The sequence below is a fragment of the Terrapene carolina genome, unplaced genomic scaffold (genome assembly GCF_002925995.2).
Source record: "Terrapene carolina triunguis isolate 2854851 unplaced genomic scaffold, T_m_triunguis-2.0 Scaffold714, whole genome shotgun sequence".
Classification (NCBI taxonomy): Eukaryota; Metazoa; Chordata; order Testudines; family Emydidae; genus Terrapene; species Terrapene triunguis.
In genome coordinates, this window is record NW_020665065.1 from 14,347,495 (window position 1) to 14,361,344 (window position 13,850).

Sequence of the window (13,850 nt, forward strand, 5' to 3'; positions counted from 1 at the left end):
ACCTGTAAGACTGTCCTGGAACCAAGGCTAGACTATCCAAAGAAGCCTAAGGGAGTTATGCACCCAGTTGGGATTACAGTAGGATTTGGGTGTTTATATCCTGTAGGCGCCTTTGAAAATCCCAGTCCAACTCCACAGCTTTAGAGAATGAGTGATCTGGGAGGACCTGGCAATTCACTCCATTGTTTTCCCCATCCCCAGTGTTGCTTTTCCATCTTAAGCGGCTTGGCCGCAGTCTGGATTTCCAGTCACCTTGACCCATGAGGCAGAGTGGCTGCTCGAACACCAATCCCTGAGACAAGAGACACATGTTAATCTTCACGATAACGCAGTCTAGATGGAGACTGGGGAACGATGAATCATGGCTGGAAATGCTCTGGGTGAAAAGATGAGCGTAGGATTGATGGTGACTGGGTGAAAAGGGAAGGGCTTGGCTGGATGGCGAAGCGTGAAGGATGAGATGGTTGACTGAAGATTTGGGATTCTCTTTCTGGGACTGGTGCTGGGGATCAGATGAAGCCCAGCCTGAAGGGAAGGTGCCTAGTACCTCGTGTAACTGGAGATGCTATTCCTAGTCACAGAAATGAATAATCCTTTCGTTTAGATATTGGCCTTAATAACCTCCTGCAGCAGTGAGTGCTACAGGTGAATCATACCTTGCTTATACAACAAGAAGAAGAATTGTTTAGTGCTGGGGTTTGAATGACCTTGGTTGTTTTCTGGCCTGCAGAAAGGCTTGTCCTAATAAAGGTGCATGGCATGGCACGGCAGTGGTGGAGCTCAGCTGTTAGACCATGTTTCTTAAAGGACCAGTCCCTGTACCCCAGAGGCTTTCTCAGCTGACTGCCTGACTCCCCCCTTTCGCACTCCCCCTTCCTACACGTTGTTGGGGTTGTAGCACAACAAGTTGAACTCGAGGTTCTCGTCCCAGTGCCTGAGCAAAACAAACAGCTGCCGGGCTGCGGCCTTGACGGTCCCCAGGCTCCGGCCCTCCGGGAACTCCTGCTCACTCAGCCACATGCTGGCCTTGCCGGCCACCAGTTCCCACTCGATGAAGTAGGAGGCTGAGCTGTGCTCCAGCCAGGCCAGGGCGACTGCTGTGGCCCAGAGCATCCCCTCTGGCTCAGCCCATTGATGCAGCTCGATGTCAAAGAGCAGGGACTGCAGCTCGGAGCTGTCCGACTCCGAGCCTCTGCCGCTGTCGCTCTGCGGCTCCCGAGGGGACTGGGTGCTCTCAGGGGAGGAGAAGCGGCGGATGGTGATGGCAGGGGGTGAGAGTTCGTTCTCAGCTTTCAGGGCCTTTGAGAGGCTTTCCACTGCGCTGCCAGAGAAGTGGCGAGGCCGGCCTGCGTCTCCCGTAGCCTCTCCATGGCCGTTCAGTGCTGCACCAGGAGTGAAGTTGCTGTCTGAGGAGCTCTCTCTGGGAACGTCGTTCGGTGCCAGCAGCTGCCGGCTGCATCCAGGGCTCTTGGGCTCCTGAGGCGGGCCTGACTTCTTAGTGTTGTGGGAGCTGGCGGAGGGGCTAAGAGCCATCCGGTGGCAGGTGAACGGAGACGTCCACTTCAGCTTCTCCATGGGAATGCTGATTGCGTGGCAGAACGCCGGGTTCAGCAGGAAGGCACCGCAGGCCAACTGCAGAGACACCTGTGGAGAGGGATAACAACACTTCCTTAGGGAGGCGCTGAGGTAAGGCCCTGGGGAAGAGCGCATTCTGTGGGCATAGCCAGGGCTTTGGAGCAACCTACCCACCAAGAATCCACCCCATGGGCGCTTGACAGGAGAGGCACCAGCTGGGCCCTCATGCCCCCAAAGTAGGGGGGTCCCCTCCACAGTTTTGGGTCCAAAAGGTTGCTGGGGGGAGAGGTGGCCCCAGCTGGGCCATATTTTACCCCTTTTCCCCCAGTGCAGTGGTCTCTGCTTTGGCCTCTTCTGCCCCTACCAGTTTTGGGACATTTTCCAGCCCAACTGGGAGATTTGGGGATGGGAATTGGGTGTCTGCTGATCAGAACTCAAGCTAACACACATGTATGTGTGGTGTGGCTATGTGTGTGCATGGTGATATGCCAGAAGAGCCCCCACCACCTCCCATCATCCCAATGACATGAGCCTGAGGTCTGGTTTGGTTGCTTACCAGGGGTAGGTAGTCAATGTTTTCATTGCTGCTCTCGGAGCTGGGTTCATTCACCCGACTTGGGGATTTACTCATGAAGCCTTTGGCTGCTCGAGTCAGCAGTCTCGTTTTATGAAGGGTCAATCTGCGTCAGGACAGACATAACAAAGGAGGCATTTACATACCTGCCTCTCAGACCCATTGCCTCCCACTAACAAATCACCTCTCAGCATTCCCAGTGACTGACACACCGCGCCCTATACTAAGTCATGTGGTAGCGCAGCTGTCAGAGAAACATATGCTCGGTCTGGCTGCGAGACATCAATTCAACTGGCTTCCCATACAAGAGACACAACCCCTTCTCCCCTTTCTCTTCTGCACTAGACTGTCACGCGGCCTTGCCTCTGGTATGGGAAATTCTCCCCACTCTGCACAGATAAGTCTCCTCAAGCTAGCATATGGCCATAGGAAGGCAAATTCCATCCAGGAACATCTCCTGTTAGACTCTCCAAAAGATCAGACTGGGAGGGGACATTCTGAGGACTATCATTTCTGAGTGGCCCAGAAGCTTAATGCTTCAGCTTGTCAAAAACATGGGAACCCTGATGCTTTTCTTGTCACTTTCTGGATGAGCCATGTGACTCCGGCAGGGGTTTCCAAGGACCGGAGTCAGGGAGGTAGCCAGAAGAGAGAGTGAGAAGTCTGTAGGTAGGTGGGGAAGAGAGGGGGCATTTTGCCTTGATCCCTCATCTCTTAACGTCATTAGAAAAGGGAAAAATTTAGAAGGATTTTTTTGTCAAAAATGCCTAAGTGACTTAGGAGCCTCTGTCCCCTTGGATTTCAATAGGCCTAGACAAGCACAATTTCTCCATACCAGATGACATGGAGATATCCCCACCCTTCCCTCCCTGGATGGCTCATGGACATGGTAGTAGGCTACAGAATCTTTCACCACTAAGTCTCTGGTTTAAATCCAGCCTAGCTAGACAGCGACTGCAAAATGTTCCCATCTTTTGTCTGGTCACTGGTCAACGTCACATGAATTTGGGGATCTGTGGGCAGGTGTCCACACCACACTTCGCACTACTCACCCCTCTCAGCAGAGAGACCCAGGCCAACTCCCCTCACTGGTGGCCCTTCCAAATCAGAGTTAGGGAGCCCTGGTGGGGCAATCTGATAAAGCTTGTCTTGCTGCTGCCATGTGATGCCTGTGTCTAGACTAGAGCCTACACAAACCAAATCCTCCTCGCAGTTACACCACTGATTTCAACAGGCTGCAGCACTGGCCCAGTACTTCCCTTCCTTTTACAAGCACCAAATTTGCACGATACATTTAAAATAAAGAATAAAAAGAGAGGCAGTTTGGTTGACTGTTTGCTAATCGTCGGGCTCACCTTGTTGGCGGATTGTCACTAAGCCTGGCTCACAAGCTGTCTGCCTGGCCCAGTAAACCAGCCAACGAGTGTCACAGTATCAAAGCAAGAGTGAGTTGCAGAGCATTTTGGTCAGTGAAATTCCCTTTACCAACCCCCCTTTCTACAGTGTAACCAGCTGCCCATCTGCCTGATGTGGACACACCCCCAAACAGCCTACAGGCTTTCCCTCATGTGGGTTCTTTTTGTCAAACCCACAGCCAGGAGAAAACACGGAGCAGTGGAATACTCCATCCTGGGGTCTCATTGAGTCAGAGAATGCTCTGCTGCCCCTTACCTGGCAGAAAAAAGGGTATCAATGGACTTCTGGGAGTGAGCAGAGGAAGCAGACGGACTCTGCAGCGGAGCTGGGGAGAAATACAGAGCCAAGGTGAGGAAACATCTGGCATTAAGGAAGCGTTAATCAGGGAGTGCTGGCTGGAGGCTGAGCTCCTGGGTTCTATTCCTGGCTTTGATACTAAATTGCTTTGTGACCTTGGACAAGTTACTTCATCTCGCTCTGCCTCTGTTTCCCCATGTGTCTAATGGAGATAATGATACTTATCCACCACTCAAAAAATGTTGAGATGTTCATATGAAAGGCTATCTGGGAGATGCTGAGTGCTTAGCACCTCTAGAAATCAGAGCACTGATTTAGCTGCCTAAATATGGATTTAGGTCTCTAATTTTAGGCACCGGTGTTTAAAAAATGTTGGCCAAAGTAGTTCTAAATAATTCAGTTAAGAGCCCAAATCACCAGCCAAAGTCATGGGCAGGCACCAGATTTAAAATGTAATAGCTGAAAATCATTTTCTCAGGCACGGAGCTGCTGACACCTGACTTCAGAAGTCTGAGCTCTCTCACCAACCCCTGGCTCAGCGCAGAAAGATGTTGCCCTGCCATTGGCTGTGACCAGCGGTGGCAGGAGAAGCACAGAACCCTGAACTTAGATCCTGGCAGGTTTAAAAAATTTTCAACTCAACTTGAAACCTCAGTCGGATGAAGTGGTGCCACGGCGACCTTGAGAAATCCTGTGCATGTCTTGCTCTTACCTTCCGGGACACTGTAGCGCTCCCAGCCGGAAGAGGCAGGTGTACTGCCGGGCGACAGGCTGTTCTCATCTGCATCTGCAACAGCAGAAGCACAATGGCCACATCACCCTTCTCCACATCATTACCATGTGTCAGCATCACCCTGGCCTCAGAGTGAGGGTCACAACCTGGCCCCCTTGCCCTCAGCATGACCATCCTCCTCCATAACAGCCAGCACTGCCTGTCTGTCTGCTAGCTTGTTCGTCACCCTTGGCACCACAACAGACTACCATCTCCCTCCTCCTCCTGGTTACCATGGCTTGGCCAGACCGTCCGCTGGTGTACGCTGGGTAGCTGCATTGGTTTCAATGGAGTTCTGCTGATTTACACTAGCTGAGGATGTAGCTACCTTGGACACCTGTCTCCAAATCAAAACCATCGTCATGGCTACACTGAGAGGGAAAGCACCATGTCAGGATTACACAGTGTGACAGTTCTGTTAACCACTGTCATGGTTCTGCCTCATCGCCGTGGCGCCTCCTGCTGGTCATTCTGGGAATTAGCGCAGTCTTTTCGCAGGACGCTCTCCTCTGGAGGTGTCTTGCCTGCCGTCACTTCTGCTCTGGACCCACGTCACCTCAAGAATTGCGGCATGCTCTTCAGGACAGAGCCCTCCGGCCGTGCCCCATTCTGTTCTCCCCCCCCCACACTTCTGGGGGAGCAGCAGTCCTCTGTCCAGCCACTCGCCTCTGTGGCAAACTGCAGCCCTTCACTAGCCACTCCCCTCAGTGGCAAGTCAGGGGAGAGACCCGGGCCCACCCGCTACTCTGGGTCCCGACCCAGGGACCCTGTAGGTGGCAGCTATGCTCTGTCCGTTTCCACTGTCCCCACCGTCCGTTTCTCTGGGCCACTTTCCCGTAGCCCTAGCACCTCTGCCCTGTATCCGGGCTTCAGTCTTTCAGCCAGTCAGGCTGGAGCTCCCGCTTGCTCCCCTGACCCAGCCCAACACTGCTTTGTCCCAGTGCTGGCAATTCCCTCAGCCCTTCAGGGACCCAGTCCCTTCTCCCAGGGCTCCCAAGGGGGAACTGACTCCTCTGCCTTGCAGCTCTCTTTATATATGGGCCTGCTCTGCCCTGATTGGCTGCTCCTTGCAGCCCCTCACTGATTGGCTGCCTGCTGCGCAGCCTCCCCAGGGCTGCTTTTAACCCTGTCTCCACCAGTGTGGGGCAGACGCCCCATCACAACCACATTCAGCATCCTCGGGCCCCTCTTCCGCCTTTACCAAACCCTAATCCTGAACAGAGATCACTGCTTCCCAACCCATCAACCCCCGCCAAATCCAGCTCACCCATCACCACTGCATCGTCATCACTATTTGTTCCATGTGCACCTCCACCACATCTACTTTCTCTTCATGGCGCCTGATGGGCTCCTTCAGTGGACCTCAGCTCTGCTTAGGACAACCAGAGCTCGAAGGGTGAAGGGGAGGAAATTCCAACCCCAGAAGATGCATTCTAACATGTCTTGGTGGAGCTGGCTGTACCGTCCTACTGAACTGAAAGGTGTGAGCACCTGAGGCTATTTAGCCTTTTAAAAGGAGGCTCCCAAAGGGTCAGACATTGCTGTGTCCCTCTGCAGATCTGAATCCACCAATCAGGCTCTCATGACCTTCATTCTAGTCTACTCTAATTAGGGTGACCAGACAGCAAGTGTGAAAAATCGGGACAGGGGGTGGGGGTAATAGAAGCCTATATAAGAAAAAGCCCCAAATATCGGGACTGTCCCTATAAAATCGGGACATCTGGTCACCCTAACTCTAATCCAGGAAGAGAGTGTGGCCTAGAATCTGGAGCAGAGCAGGAGTCATTCCTACTTCCATCTCTACCAATGAGTCACTATTTGACCTTGGGCAAGTCATAAAAATCAGTTTCCTCTTCTGTAAAATGGGGACAATCCCGTTTTCCAGAATGCTGTGCGGTTTAAGGTTTGGAAACTGCTCAGGAATGCTGGAATGGAAGGTGCTACAGGAATGCGCATGCCAAGACAGTCTGTATTTTATTCATTGCAGGAAAAAATCTAGAATTTATAAGCCTCAAACTCTGAAATAAACCCAGTGGGTTTTGAGAAATGTGATTTATCTGAGCACGTAAAGAAAATGGGAAGCAAGTTACAGCATCATCAGACATGTTATTGGCTGCACCTGGTTGGCTTTTTTAATTTTCTTTAATGGTGTTTTTCTCTCTTTTAGCCAGAGATTTCTCTTTCTCTCTCTCTTGCTCTCAGTGATGGGAAAACTTTCAGTGTCTCAGAAATGTTTAGGATCCAAGCCGTTGTGCTCATCCTCCCCATGCAACCCGTATCTCCCCCGTGCTGCCAGGGAACCTGGAATACACACTGGGACAGTGCTAATGATCAAGTGCTGATAACTGAGCTTTTCAGGTCAAATTACCCCTGAGAAGCTGGGTAGCTTGGAAAGAAGCTGTCATGCCCACTGGATTATTTAGCAAGTCTAACAATGAGTGGTGCCAAGGTCTAATCTTTAGGGAGTGCAGGAGGCATGGAGCTGAACCAAGAGCAAACAAGGGCTGGTGTGGCAAATTTCTGAAGCCTTTATGGAGGGGCCAAAACCTCGTCAAAGTACAACTCTGGACGGTGGGCATACTGGGATACTGAGGCATCCAGTATCAAGGCACTGGGCAGGGGGATGAGCTGGACTCCGCTACAGTCATTATGGAAGGGTCTTTCATTGATAAGATGTGGGGATGCGAGCTAGGAGAAGTTTTCAGGTATCTAAAAGGGTGTCATAAGGAGGAGGGAGAAAACTTGTTCACCTTGGCCTCTAAGGATAGAACAAGAAGCAATGGGCTTAAACTGCAGCAAGGGAGGTCTAGGTTGGACATTAGGAAAAAGTTCCTAACTGTCAGGGTGGTTAAACACTGGAATAAATTGCCTAGGGAGGTTGTGGAATCTCCATCTCTGGAGATATTTAAGAGTAGGTTAGATAAATGTCTATCAGGGATGGTCTAGACAGTATTTGGTCCTGCCATGCGGCCAGGGGACTGGACTCGATGACCTCTCGAGGTCCCTTCCAGTCCTAGAATCTATGAATCTATAAAAGTGACAACCCAATTTTAAAGACCATCAACCTCAGACTGTGGAACTCACTACCACAGGAAATTGTGGAAGCAAATCCTGCAGTAACATTCAGCAAGGATTAGGTGTTTAATTGTACGATTCCGAATAGCATCTGTGGGTCCCTCTAGCTAGGGCAGAAATGACTAGAGATGACAATCCTCACAGTTCAAAGAATAAATAGATCATTAGTAGGGGTCAGGGAGAATCCTTCTCCTCCACAGTGGTAGAGGATTGCACAGTTTGGTGCATTGTGAGGAGGTTATACCCTCCTCTGGACCATCTGGTATTGCCCAGGGCCACAGAGAAGATATAGGATTAGATGGACCATTGGTCTGTCCCAGCTTGGCAGATCCGACATACCTGTGTATATACGTGTCAATCAGTGGAGTGTAATTGATGCGAATAACTTGAACTGTTTTCTCCACTGACTTCAATAAAGCTAAACCTATTTCCGCAGCTAAGGATCCAGCCTGCCTGTTTGTATTTATTGTTATGTTTCAATACATATAAGAGGAGCTGGCAAATGGCCACTCTTCCCTTCCGGGGCTGATCATAGAAACACCTGCATTACAACATAACATCTGGATGTATAGCTAGTTCAAAACATTATTGTGCGACCCTCTAGACAAGCCCTCTGCAGAGACCTAGCTCAGCTGATTCTAGATATATTCGGAGAGAGAAAACATTTTTCAGCACAGTTACTTTCCAAACAATCATGAATTCCAGCTCTTTCCTTATCCCTGAAGGAGAAGATCATTTTAATTCAGCAGCAGTCGTGACTGCGTGAGACAAAGTCCAACCTAACTTATCTTCATTAGTAGGCGATTTACAGAGACAGTCAAGTGTCTGAAGTCCCCATGTCTCTAATTACAGCAGGCTCAGCCCCTCGTGTCCCCTGTGTTTGTGCTGCCAGTTAACCTCAGAGCATCAGCAAGAGTTACTTCTCATGATCTGAGCGTTTCAGAATAAGTTCTTTAATAGATGCCCTGTTTCAAGAGATGGATTCCAGCCAGAAACATGGTTAACTGGCCAGATCACATGCTCTGCTCCTCATCAGACCTTTCATATGGCAGTAGCTGAGTATATTCCTTTCCAAAGAGCGGTCCTCTTGGCCATAGGAAAGACAGAGACAATTCTATAGCAGATACAGGTGTGATACAGGAGGGTCAGGGAGCAGTGGGAGAGGGGAAGTATATAAGCCCTAGGCTAATTAAGGCATGGTTCCCTGTAGACTAGGGAGGGTTGCTACAGGTTAGTTGGAGCACCTGTAGTCAATGAAGGCCCTGTTAGCAACCTAATAAAACCCCCTGCTTCAGGCAGTCAGGGGAGAAGGAGAGAGGACTGGAGCTTGGAGGTGTGCTGTGAGACTTGGAAGATCAGAAAACCGGAGTAAGGGAGACCCTGCCCCAGCACGGGAGGGAGACTCCCTCCCCCAGCGTTTAAGGACCGAAGTTACCCCACCCAAGGGGGAAGAGGATAAGAACCCGCAGGGGTTGAGAGGGGCTGGGGCTCAGAGTAAGGAGCAAACCCAGACCCCTCCCCCGCTTCTCTCCTTTACCACCTTCCCGGGCCACTAGTGGGGCCCTCGGTGCCCCAAGAGCAGGGGCAAGGGGTGGCATCTTAGCCCCACACCAAGAAAAGCGCAGGACCCACCATACTACATCGGCCATTTTGTCACATGGGGCATAGCCTAGATGGACTGCTTTCATCTACCCTGGAGCTGGCCAGGGCATTGTAACTCCAGGTTTGGGGCTGTTGGCTGGGGGCTGCTTAGATTACAGATTCCTGAGGTGAAACCCTGGCCCGATTGCAGTAAATGGCAAAACTCCCACTGGCTTCACTAGGGTCGGGATTTCATCCTGAAAATGCTGCCATTGCTTACAGGTGTTAAACTCTGCTGTTACTGCCCTTCAAGAGACAGGCAGCAGATCTAAAGAAAAGGCCAGACGAAGAAAACTGACCAGAGGCAAAAAATGGAGAGGGCTGACAGCATGTGTCAGTGCATAGATCATACCCACGGGTTCGAATCACTGATTACAGGACTGAGCCCCAGAAGGGCTGCAATCTTACTCATGCCGTAAAATCCATCGTCTGCGCCATCCTGGCCGCAAGTCGACTGGGTGCGTCCGAGTCCGACGGAGAAGACTCGGTGCCTTCTGCTTCCTGAGCCTGAGCTCCGCTGGCCACCTTGTTTGGACGCTGGCCCTTGGGGTGAACAAAGGGAATTCACAGCATTACCGTTCCCAATGGACAGACAAACACAATGCCAATCAAGTGAGTTGGGTGAAATCAGTCACTTCACGGCATCCAAGCCTAGCAGTGGCACCCTCCTTCGCCCTGGGACCGGCTACTGTACTCTTGTCTGGCCCTGAGGACTCCTTCCTCATCAGTAGGCCGCTTCTGTGGCGCTCACTCTATGCTAAGAGCCTGGAGCCCTCTGAGAGCCCACCACTCCCCTAACTGGCCACAGGCTCTCGAGAGGTACGTTCGTCACACTCCTGCTCGCCAACCAAGCACATCCCCTTTCCTGCTGCAATGACCCCTTTGTCGTAGGCTGCGGGCCTTCAGAACAGCCCAGGCTGAGAGACCCCTTGTAGCAGGGTGGTTACCCGCTCCTGCCTGGGAAGGGTTAAAGCCAGCCCTGGCAGAAGGGCTGGGGCTGTGGAAGGAAAGACTTGGGCTGATTGGGGAAACAGCCGCAGCTGGGCCATGGCCCAATCAGGCCCCAGCTGGCCTGTATAAAGAGGCTGGGAGCCAGGAGCTCAGCAGTCTCTCTCTGCATTCAGAGAGAGAAGGGCCTGGCTGCAGGGAGCTTGAGACAGGGTACCTGAGTGGAGCAGGGCTGGGGAAAGGCAGAGGAGCTGGGGAGCTCCACCCTGGAAAGCCCCAGGCTGTGGCCTAGCATTGGGCCAAAGGTACTGGGGGTTGCAGAGGGCAGCCCAGAGGTAGGCCAATGTAGCAGGTCCAAACCCAACCTTGCCAGTGATGAGTGGCTGATACTGCAGTCTGCCCCAGGGAGTGGGGCTAGATGGTGACTGGCAGTAGCCTTATTCTGAGGCGAGGTGGGGGTTCCCCTGGGAGGGGAGACCCAGTGTGTGTGGGTACTGCCAGGGGGCAGCACCAAGAGCAAGGGGAACCGGGGTCCTGGGAGGGACACTGGGGCCTGTAGTGACAAGGCGGATCACCAGCCTGCAGAGGGCGCTCCGGGCTGGATTGAGCTGATTCCCCGGAGTAACCAGCAGGAGGCGCCGCAGGGGTGAGTCCGACCCCTTACACCCCTTCACCTCCAGGCCCCAAGCTGGCTGTGGTCAGTCAGGACTGCATGGGGGAGAGGAAAACCCCTGGCCTCCAAGTTGGGCAGACACACCCTTGGGCTCCAATGCTGGAGAGCTCAACCATAGCCCAAGACTAAGAACCTCTGAGGCCAGGATATATGGACACATGAACACCATGGAGACCTGCACTGAAGGAGTAGCTGGAGATCCAGGGCCCAGCTGCCCTGAACCTCACAGAAGAGAATGGATTTGTTATTACTACCTATATTGGCAGGCCTGGTTTTTTTTTCCCTGCCCAAGCTCTGAGGTGCTGTCAGAACCATGTTTCCCCAGTGACACCCCCAGGCGGGCCCCTCACACTCCTGTGCAATGGACCTCAGGAGATTAGCAGGGAGTGTGGGAGGCATGCCAGCCCCAGCCTAGTAACGACGCTATGCTGGAGTGTCCTGTTACCTGCATTGGCATATTCGACCACGGTTGGCAGGTAGCCACTGGTGCTCAGGTCCACCGGGACAAAGGCTGTGTACTTGCTGATGACATTGCAGGCTCGGCTGGTTTGGACAGCATTTACTTGGTACCGCCTCCCAGACCCTGTTGGGTGAGAGACGTCAGGATACGATTCGTGAGTTTTGTGGGCTCAATCCCTCTCCCGGGGCCTGGATCACAAAAGCCACCTACACTCCTCAACCTCCTCACTGGCACTCTCAGCAAAGAGACCCAGGACTGAACTGACCATGGGGACTGGCATATCCCTTTGCCCAGAGCTGTGGTCTCTCTGGGCCAGGATCAAGGCACAGTGGCATGGGGCAGCATGGGGAAATTTCTGTGGCTGCTGCAAGCCATAGTCCTTTTTGGTGGCTGACTAGATAGTGCCATTCTCCAGGGCCAGACACTGCATCCTCCAGAGCTGTCAGTCCAGCCCCCGATCACTGAAGTCACACAAAAAAGAAAGCAAGCCCAATATTACCACCCAAGGAGAAGCACACCAGGCACTTGGCCAGTTTGGAGCTTCCTCCCAGGTGGGACAGAGCTGAGAACAGGGGAACGGCCTAGGGAAAGGAGAGAGATGGCTTTGGTGCGAGGGGCCGTCCATTAGATTCCCCACGCTGCTCATTCTCCCTCCCTCCCCTGGTTTAGTGTCCTAGAAAGCCGTTCTCACTGTGTGCCCTCAAAGACCCCATCCCAGCTTTTATTCAAGAAGCAGGGCAGGTTGTCTGGGAGTGCTGAGTCAGCTTTAGGGAGACTCAATCAAGCTGCCAGCTCTTCTGTACCTTAATATTGAGCAGTAGGGTCTTAACTCAAGGATCCCAGTGATCTGAGTCACTGAGCTCCTTTGAATTGCCCGATGTTTCTTTGTCACTGTAGCACAGATGGGATCACAGTCAGCACTTGCTGGATCTGGCACCAGTTGGTATCAGTGCCTTTCGAAAGCCCTTGAATGTTTCCGAATCCATCCGTACCGCACCACTGGAAAGTGATGCACCGCAATGCATTGCTGTAAAACACCTCTGAGCCCACCAACAAACCAAGCCACCGTGAAACAAACCATCCCCGCTTGGGTCAACAGGCCAAGCCTAGAGGTGTCACGCCTCACATGCTTCCAATTAGCAGCCCAACCCAGCTTCAGTTGTGCTCCTCTGATGGGGTGTGTACCCCACCCAGCAATGAAAAGGTTAATGTGGACCCGAGAGCTAATATGCTACCTGGATACAGTGTGGGGGGGAGGGATGGCCCAGGCTTAATTAAAGATAAAGCCCAGCTGGAGTGGTGACTATAAAGAAGGGAAGATAATGTTAGAAGGGGGCTGCAGGGAGGAACTCTGCAATCCCTCTCTGGGACTAGAGCAGTGATACTCAGACCACTGCAGTTCAGGAATCGAATTAGCGATAAGCCCCAAAAAGCCCCAGTCGTGTGGATTCATTGCTTCATTTACAATACATTCTAGTCAGATTTAAACAGTATGACGGGAAATATTTTGCTTTTTATATACATATATAATAGTCTCAAGGCAAATAAGTTAATAACTTAGTGCAAGTTGATAACTTAATTGGTTAATAACACAGTAAAAGCGCCCGGTGTTTTAATAGCATGTGCTGCAAAGAGCCGTAGGAGACACATTGAAGAGCAGCATGAGTATCACTGGACTAGACAGTGGAGAGGTTGGGAAGGTCAAGGAGGACGCTCAGGGGAAGAGTTGACACTGGGATCCTCTTGTGAGTAGACAAGTCTGGCAGGAGGCCAGGAGAGAGTAGGAGCAAGCTTTGGTGATGAGTCCTGATACCAGAGCAGGATCTGGAGCCCTGGGAGGCATTTAACTGAGGAGCTGTGGAAGGTTAAGCCCACGGAGAGCAGAAGTTGGGTTAAGTTGTACTTTTGGTTTGGGCTTTCTGGGGGGATTCCAGGAGACAGCCATGCGAGTCCTGGCCCTGAAAGCAGGGTGAACTTCGGGGGGCAGTGGGAGAGACCAGCTGACCAGCTGCAGTCGGTAGAAGCCCAGGGAGGCAGCAGCAAGGTGTCTGACAGAGCAGCTCTTGATAGCTGATTATAGGGCTCCTGGACTGGAGACAAGTGTAATGGTGGGGCCTGGGTTCCCCTACCCATCACTGGGAAGGTGGTGTGCAGCCCTGGACAATACAGGATAAGGAGGTTTGAGAGCCCTGAGACAAAAATGGGTTTGAGGACCACAGGGCCTCCAGTGAAGGCAGAAAACCTTTTGTAAGCGCACTGAAGTTTTAGTTGTTGGACTTTCTGATACCCAGCAGAGATGGGACTAAAGCGTGACCAGGTTGGGGGACGGAGTCACGAGAAGAGGCAGAGCATCATGGGACCAGAGTGACCAACAAGAGGGGGCGCTAGAGAGAGAAGAGCGGCTATGCCACGCCCAGCC

The 13,850-nt window shown here is 52.2% G+C and overlaps 1 protein-coding gene across 1 annotated transcript in view; it reads right to left on the reverse strand.

Annotated features, from left to right (window-relative positions):
* Nucleotides 1-876: 876 nt before the first annotated feature.
* VWA5B1 (von Willebrand factor A domain containing 5B1) overlaps nucleotides 877-13,850 on the reverse strand; it is a 57,644-nt gene continuing 44,670 nt past the window's right edge. The window contains 6 exon segments of the mRNA XM_029913568.1: nucleotides 877-1,644; nucleotides 2,132-2,255; nucleotides 3,821-3,890; nucleotides 4,575-4,649; nucleotides 9,759-9,893; nucleotides 11,417-11,554. Coding sequence (XP_029769428.1) covers nucleotides 877-1,644; nucleotides 2,132-2,255; nucleotides 3,821-3,890; nucleotides 4,575-4,649; nucleotides 9,759-9,893; nucleotides 11,417-11,554 — 1,310 coding nt within the window.